This window comes from Urocitellus parryii, chromosome 1 (genome assembly GCF_045843805.1).
Source record: "Urocitellus parryii isolate mUroPar1 chromosome 1, mUroPar1.hap1, whole genome shotgun sequence".
Lineage (NCBI taxonomy): Eukaryota > Metazoa > Chordata > Mammalia > Rodentia > Sciuridae > Urocitellus > Urocitellus parryii.
In genome coordinates this window covers 186,135,633-186,147,667 of record NC_135531.1, presented here as the reverse complement: position 1 = coordinate 186,147,667, position 12,035 = coordinate 186,135,633, and the positions used below count along the sequence as shown (strand labels likewise).

The window sequence follows — 12,035 nt, the reverse complement described above, 5'->3', positions numbered from 1 at the left end:
TGTTTTCCTGGCAAACACAGCCCTCTACCATTTATCACACGTAACTCCCATGCTTGTAGAAGACATTTTTTTGTGGTGATTCCTCCTCTCCAAAGATATTTAAAGTTTATGTGTTCCACCAACTACACATCAGGTGTCTACTGCCTCATGAGCTGGTCTTGAGTGGTATAATGTTAACAGAGATACAGTCACAATCCAGGACACAACTTATATTTTTTGTAGGTTTTCACAATGCTATCAGAGAATTTACTGTGGGTAAAGTAGAGGTCCTAAGAAAACCAGAGGGCCATTGTACGTGCAGTCAACTTCATCTGATTCTCTCCATATGAAGAAAATAGGGTAAGGAGAAGACAGTTAGGAAACTTGCCGTAAGAGAGCAGCCCTGTGGTGTTCTGAAGTGGTTATCCATATCATATGCAACCCAATGGAGCCAGATGCTCAGCCCTTTCCTCACTGAAGTGAGGTTTAGACTCAACCTGACATTTTGTTTGCAGCAGTCCCTGCTGGTAACAATTTGAACAGTGAAAGAAAATTACTGTTCCAAAAAGAAATTTTATCTGGGCAGAGAGCAGCTTGACATAAGGATTCTTAAATGTGATTGAGCTGCATTTGATGAGGCAAGCAAAATTGCATAATCCAAAACCAAAGAATGCCTTAAATTCAGTCAATACCAAAGGGTATGTGGAAATGCTCTGTGCATATTTTCATAGCTAATACAGTGGAAAGCAAACAATTCAGCTGGAGGACGAAGGAAACATAGTTTAATGGGCATGAAAACTTAAAACGCGACTACAGTTTACAGAATTAACTTACTTTAGGAGAGTTTGATATATTATCGCTACAGATAGACCAACTTCAAATTTGGAATTTATTATGTGATAAACATGCATGACCCTGGGAAAAATAAATTATCTCCTCCCAGCCTCTTTCAACCTAAAAATGAAAAGCCAAAAAGTCTTACAGAATATAATGACTACTATGAAGGTTAGTTAGATGATCAATATATATGAATTTGCTATATTTTTGTTGGTGGCGAAAGGAACTAAAAAAATCAGTGACAGAAAGGAGAAACTTTCCATATAATTACACATTACAAACCCATCACTTCCTTCACCCAAACCTATATTCCACCCATAATTGACTCAATTGCATAGCTCAATATTGCTTTCCATTCCTTTGGTTTGAAATGCAAGATTCCAAATACAAGAAGACAGGCAATGTTGTAACCGTATGCCTTCATGTCACAAACCTCAGTAGTAGTCCTGTAAATATCACAACTAGCTATTTTCAAAATTAAAAACAATCACAAATATCATGGGGCCTGGGTTCTTATTGAATCTCTAATCCACATCGTTCTCTCTTTGGGGAAATTTCATGCATCAATTAATGTGCTTCCTCCACAACTGTAGAAAGATGGCAATTCTCATTACCATTCATCCTTGTCAGCATCACAATTGCAAAAATGTCGAATGTCCAGGCAACTCTCTTCCAGGCCACAACCACACTGCTGGACTCCGGGAAGAGACCCTCCCCAGTAAGGATGCCTTTCATTGGACCGCCCGATCCACCAGGTAAATGGCGTTCCATCTGAAAGACAAGAGAGTTCACAGCTTAGGGACATAAGGTTGAAGCAGAGCACAGGAAATCATAGAACTTAGAAGAAAATGTCTCAAGGAATTTGGGTTGTATGTGTACACCCACATTAAAAAGGAAGGAAATACTTTTTGGAGAGGGTTTGTCATGATTCACCATATATATATATGTCTCATCTCTCTGCTTTCTTTTCTTTTTTCCTTCCTTCCTCTTTTCTTTCCTTTTTCCTCTTCCTTCCTTCCTTCCTTCCTCTTTATTTCCCTTCTTTTTCCCCCTCTTTCTTCCTTTCCTCTTTTTTTCCTGCCTTTTTTTTCTGTCTCTCTCTCTATATACATAAATGTATATATGTATGTATGCACACACATATATGAACATACAAATCATATTTGCATCAAAACTGTTTGAATATTGTTTAGTGACAACTCTCAAGAGGCAGGGCCACAAATTCAGGTTCCTATGATATCAGTAAGGAATCATAATTGAGTGAATTGGACATGCGTTGACATAAACCAAACACAAAACATTATATATGAATTTTAAAAATTCCTTTAAAAAAGTACCAAAGACAAAAGCACCACCATCACCAGGGCCAGAAGGAGTCTGACCTTTGTTCTCTGCCTCTGTTAGACAATGAGGAATGTGGAGCCTGAGAAAAAGGAATGTTGGTTCAGGAAAGGGGTCCTGACTTACCTCCCATGGCCTTGTGTCAGCATAAGAACAGCCCCAGGGTGACTTTATATTTTGATTTTTTTTTTTTTAAGATTAGTCATGAAATTTCATGTTTATAGGTTTGGAGAAAACCCATCAGATAGGGGCAGTGACACATGCCTGCCATCCCAGAGGCTCAGGAGGCTGAGACAGAAGAAACATGAATTCAAAGCCAGCCTCAGCAACTCAGAAAGACCCTGTCTTTAAATAAAATACAAAAATGGCTGAGGATGTGGCTCAGTGGTTAAGTGACCCTGGGTCTAATTCCCCACAAACAAATAAAAACCATAAGCATCAGGAAAGCCAATAATATGTAGAGCAAATAAAACCTTTTGAAGGCCATATTCTCATACAACTGAGAAGAAAATGTCCTTCTCAGTTTGAAGAAACCCACGAAATGTGTTTAACCCACAAAAATGGGTATGCTACATACAATTTCCAGTTCACATAGTTAATAGCAAACCATTCCTGAGTTTTGCTCTCATTTTTTTCTTTACAAATTTGAATGTATTAAAACCTGTTAAATATTCTTTTCATGATTAAGAATGTTTCAGTAGCGTAGTATTACCATTAAGAAAATTACAGTGTATCCTAAACAACAGGTGTAGATTGAGATGGAGATGTTTTACATTAGGCTGAAAGGTGTCCTGCCTGGGCTCCCTTTGATAACCACTGTTGTGTTTCTGTTCGGTATACAAAAGATGCTTATAATGTGCTATTTAAAAAGTGAAGGAAATATTTATTAAAGACTGTTTTTCATGATTCATCATTTAAAAGTAGAATAATAACACTTGTTTGAGGAGGCTATTAGGTTTTATTGTGCAGTAGGTTCTCATTTACAAATAACCGCAATATATAAACAGTACCAACTTTCTTTTAGTTGTCCTCATGGCTAAGGTTCTCATGGAAGCTACTGTGTCAAGTCAAGGAGGAGGCCACCCCAGAGCTTTCCACAATTTGTAAAACATGCGAAGAACATGAGGAAGATTCTATTAAAAGCAGAATTATTTTAGGAGTGCTACTTCACAGCAGACAGTCTGAAAGTCTGTATTAGCCCCAACATAATGTTGTACCAATCTAAAATAGTATACACCCCTTTATAATCATCTGAGCTAGAATAGCAGTTACAGATATTTGGGGAAGCAGTATCCTTCTTAATAATAATTCTAAATGACATAAATCCATTTTCCCTAATTCCAAGTAATTATAAGTCACTGTTAAGTACTTCAAATGAATTGGTTTCTCCTTAAATCCCCACTCACTGATGTGGCTTGGAGGGCTGATGGGTGTATCTAGCAAATACAGCACTTTCAATAGGAAGCTTGGGTAGATGGTTCCATTGTGTGAGTCCAAGTAACATAATACTTGGGCAAAGGATTTCCTATTTTGTATGCATTCACCAGTGGGGCTTGAGTCTAAGAAAGGGAAGAAACCGCTTAACCCCTTTCTCTTTTCAGCACTACCCAGAGATCTCCTTTTAAGAACATAGAATCTAGACTAAATAGTCAAGCTCAGTGTCATCATGGATTTTTTTTTTTCTATTTATAAACTATCCCAAAGGGTAAGCACATTAACAGTCCTGTTATCAATGGTATAATTTTCTGAACAAGCAATTTGTACGCAACTTACCATGAATATGTTGCTTCTAGAGGCTTTACAATCCTTATTTGGTATTTTACCCTGCCTAGAAGTTCTATAAGCTTCTCAAGCCTGTTTTGTTTTGAATGTATTAATGTCTTGTACCACTGAGGCTCAACAGTCCTCTCCTAAACTCTAGCAATTGGCTTCAAGGTTACAAATTGTATTAACCTATTGACTGTCAACAAAGAAAAAAAAAAGGAAGGGAAAGAGAGTAACATTTTTTTTTTACATATATATGAATGATGTTGGTGAATTTTTTCCCCCAGATGTCCCAGCTCATCCCTGAAGAGGACTGGAGAGAACATAAACATGCGGAAGCTGAGGCTCAAATAGGATAATTGATTTGCCTCAATTCATGACTCTAATGATATAGTCAGGAAAACATTCTATGCCTTAACCGCAAATTTTGACCACTGAAGAAATTGATTTGTTTTTCTCCTTACAAAATTTTCTTTCACAAAGGAAAGAAAAAAAACATAATTATAAAAATTGCACTTAAAAGATATTACTTTATTCAGTGAATATTTACTGGGACTTTACAATATTTCAGGTACTGTTCTGAGCACTTAGAAACATCATTGACCAAAACAAACCAAAACAAAGAAACAAATAAACAGTGCATACTTCCACAGAGCTTTATTCAAATAAGAGAAAATGTACAATAATAATAATAATTAAATAACTTAGTATTTAGAAAGAATAAAAAGTATAGAAAAATAGAGCAGACTAGGGAAGTAGAGCATACTATGAAAAAGGGAGGTTTTCGATATTTAGTGAAAATGGTCAGGGGAGACTTCACCTGAGACAAACTATGAGCAAAACCTGAAGGCACTGGAAAAGTCACATGTGGCCACTGACCAAAGTGCATCACAGACAAAGGAAATGGGCAACCTAAAATAAAAATCAAAGCATTTTCTAAAATCCAAGACCATTGTGGTTTGGATCTAATAACATGCTCCAAAATGTTTATGTATTAGGCAGTAAAGAAATGTTCATAGGTGACGTGATTATGAAGCCGGAATTAGACAGGCAGTCAGTATAGATAGATAAATTGACTCAGTTCAGATCAAGTCAGGCCAGTTTTGAATAAGTCCTGGGATGTTGGAGACTGTCCCCTGAGGAATTGAAATGTTTATTCCCTCAGAGCCCTTCCTCCACCCTTATCCAGAACCTGCCCCTGCTCCAACCTGTTGCCAAGGTAACCTGTCCCAGGAATTGCTCCTCCCTCCAGGGAGCTTAAGGTTGATAATGTGTTCTGAGCTGTATCATCTTGCCCTTCTCCCTTCAGCCCACCTGTTTCCCACCTTTTGGCCACCCCACCAATCATTCCTGGGCCTAGTCACACATGCGGGAAGAAGAAAGATGGGGGCGGGGGGGGGGGGAGAGGCAAGAGAACAAAGGAATCCTAGGACATATAAAAAGGGCAGAACACCTCACTTCCGGGGATACCAGGATACCAGCTATGGCTCCCTTCTCCCTCCCAGGAGAAGTCTATGTTACCCCTTTTTAAATAAACCCGGCTTTATATGCTTGCCTTGGCGTGCTTCTCTAATGTTTAAACTTCAACATGTCAGATAACTCATCACCGATAACCAGCAGTATCCATTAAACCTCTGAAATCTCAGGTTTTCTTTTTTTTTCTTTTCAGTAAAATGAGATTACTTATAAAAGTGTCTACCTTTACAGATATTTCTAAGGAAACAACAGACTCTGAAAAGTGGGGTAAGGGCAAACAACAATTTTACTTTGACAATCAGGAAGCCATTCTGCTTTGAAAGGAAGCAGAATGGGAAACGAACAAATCAATTCACCCCACAGCTGCATTCATGCAACATAGTTCACAGTAAAAGAAACATGCAGGATGCGTTTTGATCACAGGTCCTGAGGCCCTGCAATTTTACAGGCCAGCTCCTTAGCCAGGGGACAGTTTTACTTCCCATGCACAGCTGCAGCAGCTATATACCACAAAAACTTCCTCTAAAGAGTCCAGATGAAAACCAGGAAAGGATTACCTAGGAGAGCACACCAGGATCTCCTAGGAACTACCTTAAAGATCTTGGAGGAAGGTAAGGACCCCAGAACATAGGATATGGAAAAGAAACCTGAGGAATTGCATTAATTTGTATTACTTTTATACATTTAGAATCATTATTATTATATAACTTCATGTATACAAATAAGGTCTGGGAAATTCAGATTACATAGTTAGTATGCAGATTTCATTACCTTTTGATATATAGTCAGAAGTGGGATAGTTGAATCAGATCTATACATTATTTTAAATGAAATAAGCCAGACCCAGAAAGATATGTACTGCCTGTTTCCTCTCAAATGTGAAAGTAGAAAGGAAAAAAAAAAAGTCAACCTGAATGTACAAGAGTGATTAATAGAGGTTGAAAAAAGTGTGGAGGTCTGGGAAAGATGAAGGATAACAGAAGGTGACATTTGACCAGTGCTTGCTGCGTGCCTGTAAGGATATATCACACTGAATCCCATAATGCATGCAATTAGTATATGTTAGTTAAAATAAAAATAAAAGATAAAAATAAGCACACAAGCACACACATACATATACAAATTTTATTCTTTGAGTGTTGCTCAGTCTTTTTTTAAATCCATTTCCTAGAACCTGAATTATCTGATATTTTTATTGGTGCATTATAATGATACATAATAATGAGCATTGTTATGTCATATTTGTACATGCACATAATTTTTTAATTCTGTGAATTTTAAATGCTAGGATATTTGAGAAGCTAAAATAGAAAATTTTATAAGACAATTATTTAACCCACAAGGAAGAGCTGACTGGATGGAGATATATATGTAGGCCCAAATTTGCTCATAAAATCTCATTTCCAGAGATGTTTTCTTAGCTTTTTTAAACACTGTGGGCTTCTTTCCCTCTCTATCAGTGCACAGGTGCAGTTCAAAGGCCTGCACACTCTGGATCTCTGTCCCCATTGCAGAAACTTTGGGATGTACTTTACTTTCCATTTGGATTACCAATCATAGGTTACCATTTATCTGACAACCCTCAATAAAAAATCATGCAATGTAAACTTAGAAAAGAACTCTCAACAGTTAGTCAAAGGATGATAGATATAAAGATAATACTGCATATTGTATGGTATCTTGTAAAAGAAATTTAAGTTTGGCAAAATTTAAGTGTTTTTTTTTGGTGTGTGTGTGTGTGTGTGTGTGTGTGTGTGTGTGTGTATGTGTGTGTGTTGAGTGAGAGAGAGAGAGAGAAAAGAAGAAGAAGAAGAAGAAGAAGAAGAAGAAGAAGAAGAAGAAGAAGAAGAGGAGGAGGAGGAGGAGGAGGAGGAGGAGGAGGAGGAGGAGGAGGAGGAGGAGGAGGAGGAGGAGGAGGAGGAGGAGGAGGAGGAGGAGGAAAGTGGAGAAAAACGGAGAAAGAAAGTTGCATATTCACTTATTAACTTGGAAATTTGAGCCCATGTCTCCTCCTTTATGAACAATTTCAGAAAAAAAATGTTAGGCCTGAATTTAAAGTCTTAGTAAAGGTCAAGTCAGGAAGTTTTGCTAATGAGTACATAGGCATTCCATACCGCCTCTAGTGTTTCCTCTTTGGAACTTGTATATGATATTTATAGGGAAATAATTCTAGGAGAGAAGAAAACTCAATATGTTTTATAAAAGGAAAAATAAGACAAATTTATACATGCTTAGTTCAATTGTGCTTTTCCTCACATAAGAAATTGAAGATAGGGGCTGGGGTGGTGGCTCAGTGGCAGAGTGCTTGCTTAGCACATGTGAGGCACTGGGTTCAATCCTCAGCACCACATTAAAAATAAATAAATAAATAAAGGTATTATGTTAGTCTACAACTAAAAAAATATATTCAAAAAAGTAGAAATTCAGGATAATTCATTAACCAGGTTAGTTGCACAATTTTATGGCTTCATCATGAGGAGCTATTAAACAGAATCCAAAGTGGAGATCCCTGTTTAATCTTGCAATTGTTAAAGTCCTGACAACCTGGGAAACAGTAAACACAATAGCCTCTCAACAGCCAAGAGAATTTGGCCTGTTCCCATTGCTAGGAACAGTCCAAGCATCATTTCAAACAAAGCCAGAGTGGATCTGAAAACTTCTGTAGATAGGGGAACGGTGCTACTATGTTGAACTATTATTGTCATTGTTTTCCTTTATTACACTTTTAAGTTTAGAAGTAACATAGGCTCATCACCTTACTTTTGGGTAAATACAGTATGCCAATAAAAAGGAGTTTAGCTTTTACAGATTTAAAGCTTTAATGGGTCTACATTAATCAGCAAATCTGTGACACTGGGTTCATGGGCACAGTAGACAGTCCTGCCCCATCAATGTTTGGTTTGGTTTTGCTTCCTGTTTCACCCCATGGAATGTGGGCAGAGGTGACAGCAGGTCAGGTAGAGTCTAGACCTGAAGAGGAATGCACATTCCCCTGCCTCTGGACAAGCTTCTCTGTAACCATAGAAACATATTCAGATGGTTTGGCTTCTCCAGCATGGACCCTAGGGTGTGGCAATGGAAGTCCAACGGACGCCCAGGATTGTGAGCCTGAGGAAAAGGATTGAGCACTGCATGTCACTGAGCTCTGGTGACGGGTTATAGCATTACTGTGTCAATAACTGACACAAAACACATTGGATATAAGCAGGTAAAAAGGAATCTATACAGATTGTAAAGAAACATAAAGATCAATGACAGTCCTACTTTCAAGGTGTTTTGTGATTTAGTTAAGAGTGTAAATAAGGAGTCAAACAGGTGGAGAAGAAATATTAAAGGAAGCATCAGCTGTTTTTACCCATCTCTCCTCTGACTTCCTACCCATCCATGGAAGTCAGGTCACCCCTAACACCTTCTACTATTCCTACCCACATTCTTACAATTCTATTTCCAACTCAGTACAAAGTATTGGCCTTATAATCTTTAATTTCATGCCTTTCTCTTACCTCCTTCAAGCACTGTTCTTGGTTGTCTCTGTGATGTGTGTGTGTGTGTGTGTGTGTGTGTGTGTGTGTGTGTGTGTGTGTGTGTTTTCCCAGTGGTGATGGTCTGGCCTCATCTTTCTGAATCTCCGTGTCTCCCACCCATTGATTCACTTGGAAGTATGGAGAAACAATTTCATGGCTGGTCATTTCACTATAACCTGGTTAAACCAAATCTTGGACTTCTTATAACAGCTTCTACGCACCAAATAATGCAAGACCAAAGGTTTCATATGAATTAACTGTAGTAAATGATTCATAAAATACTATAAATAATAAAATGATATAGATTATATTATCATTACATTCAATGATTGCTTAATTCCATGCTGTGTAAAGGTCATGATGTGACCTATCCATGATATAAACTTTAATAGAATTTTGTTACCCTCAAGAAGCTCATAACATTTAGGGGGAGAAGGTCATGTGCATAGCTGTGAGTGGTTCGAAGCAGAGCGAGATAAGCTCCAAGCAGAGTAGTTAATAAAATGCTAGGCAAGTTCAGAGGAAGAAGCTAACTTTCCTCAGGAGTCCTGGGAAAGGTCTCATGGAGGCTCCACGTTGAGGAGGACTTCAGCAAACAGTGCTATGGGGGAATTACAGAGGGAATCTGATAGTTCACTTCAGTATCTCTAGGAAGAAACTATTTGAAATAATGATGTTTCTACACCTACAAACTGTGTTTTATTTCATTGATTGAAGTTGAGTGTTGTGGGTGTAAAAAATCAGAGTAGCAAATGATGGCCACCAAGGTTCCAAGGCCAAGTAATTACCAGTGATTGCAGCACAAGGTTTCACTGTATGAAAAAAATGTGAATCATCCAAACACTGGCTTAGAAAAGTCAATCGACTAAAGAAAGTTTTTCATGTATGCCTTTTTCCCCCCCAAGTAGATATCATTTTCTGAGGAAACATTTAGTTTAAAAGAAAAACAACCTCATCCACATCAGAAAATAATGGCAGCCATTTATCAAAGTCAATCTTCTTCTCACTGCTTGCTGGTCAGGATGATTAGATCAGAGCATATGTCTAATAGTGTGATTAAGAGCTAGTCAGTGACATTAGGAATTAACACTTTTATAATGTTGTTCATTGTTCTCCTCTCCTGCCTATTTAATTGAAGTTAACCCAAAAGAGAGAGGGAAACAGCAAAGATTAATGATACGGCTTCCAGAACAAATGATAAAAGTCACTTGGATGAGGTCATTTAAAGCTGAATTAGACACAACTCTCTAGAATTCACCACAGGGATCCTTCATGGAAAGAGAAAGGTAGAAAAGCAATTTAATTTAAGTGATTCTATTTACATTGTTTAAACTTTTGTGTAAAAATATAATTTTTTTATTTTGATATTATAAAACAGAATATGTTTTATTTTGATATTTTTTGGAAGAGTTGTAATGAAGAATTCAAGCAAGGTTAAGTGACTTGTTTAAAGCCACCAGGAAACTGAGGGACAAGCTGGACAAAAGTAAAGTTCCTAGGCCCCTAGGACACTACATAGCATGGTTTGAGTCCTGCACACCACAGACCAATTTTTCAGTGTTCCAGAAACACACTGAGGTAATGTAAGCTTCACAGATAAAAATGACAAGTTAAATACACTTTGATGAATTTGTGGGATTGGACAAACGATAAAGCAGTAATTTAGCATTAGAGTAAGATCTTCAGTTTCCCACACAATTTCTGGCACACTTGGAAGCAGGTGTTTCCAGATGTAGTGTGACATAATACAGGAAGACTCTGGAATCTATGTCACACTGTGATATGAGAAGAAAGGGACCTTTACTGTGTTAATCCACAGCAATTTGGAGTGGAGGGTGTATGATTTCAAATGCACTGACCAAATATACTAAATGTTAAAATTAATGGGAAACAAAGTTAAAAAGGAAAATAATTAGTATCTGCACACCGCTATAAAGATGGGGAATTATAATAAATCTGTGTACAAATCTAATTAGTATATTAAAATTAGTTAGTTAAAAATCTAGTATTTATTGAGCATTTAATATATTCTAGGCAGTTTCATATACTTTTAATATCCTGGTTCATTCAATCTTCATAATAACCCTAATAAGGTAATGCTTTTATGTTCATTTTGCATATGAGACAATAAAGGCAAGGAGAGGTAATATTACTTGCTCAAGGTAACTCAGCTGGTAAATGAGAAACCCTTGTCATGACTACATGGTCTCTCTTGTAAGAAATTACATTAAACTCAAAAGTAAAATGTTGGCCTCCACTATTATTCTATTCCCCAAATGGTTAATCTTGCAACTCCAAAGGAGAACTTTAAATTACAGTCAACTTATGAGGGATTGGTTCCAGGATCCCTGAGGAAAGAAAAATCTTCAGATTCTCAAGTCCCTTTATCTAAAATGGCATAGAGTTTACAGATATCCTCCCATGTTAAATCATCTCTGGATTACTGATAATACCAAATACAATGTAAATGCAAAGTAAATAGTTGTTGTTATGTACTGTTTAAGGAATAATGACAAGGTTTGCTTAAAAGTTGAGTACATTTGCAATTTTTTAAAACAAAATATTTTTGATCTGCAATTGGTTAAATCCTTAAATGTATAATCCATGGATAAGGAGGCATATTGTATATAACAGATGATTTGTCTCTCTGTTTAATATCCTCCAATAGCTTCCTACTACAACAAGGATAACATCTAAACTTCTTATGATGACCAATAAGACCCCAGATGCCTAGCTCCTACTGATTTTATTTCTTCCCTCTTGACCTTATCTAAAGTACTCTCAAAGCTCTCCATTGTCCTTAGGAGTTCTTATTACTGTGGGAAATCATTCTATGGTTTGTTGGTCTTTGTTTAACAAGGTCCTCATATGTCACACCTCATGGAAATGAGGGAAAGGCCTTTTCATGACTTGTTCATCACCCAGCACATAGAATGTTGCCTGATTCATACTAGAAACTAAATATATACTTGCTAAATGAGCAAATCATTAAATACCAAGAAAGAGAGATATCACCTCAGAAGGATTTCCCACAGGTGACTCAAAAACAGAATGAATTAAAATGGAAAAAAGCTTGTTGCAGAAACATATATGATTAAGATATTTCTAAATTCT

At 37.1% G+C, this 12,035-nt stretch overlaps 1 protein-coding gene across 3 annotated transcripts in view; it reads right to left on the bottom strand.

Annotated features, from left to right (window-relative positions):
* Positions 1 to 12,035, bottom strand: part of Cntnap5 (contactin associated protein family member 5) — a 771,818-nt gene that overhangs the window by 156,063 nt on the left and 603,720 nt on the right. For 2 of the 3 annotated variants that reach the window (XM_077798231.1, XM_026402894.2), the window contains exon 14: positions 1,431 to 1,587. In XM_077798231.1, coding sequence (XP_077654357.1) covers positions 1,431 to 1,587 — 157 coding nt within the window. The remainder of the gene's footprint in view (positions 1 to 1,430; positions 1,588 to 12,035) is intronic. The other variant, XM_026402896.2, reaches the window with a different exon arrangement.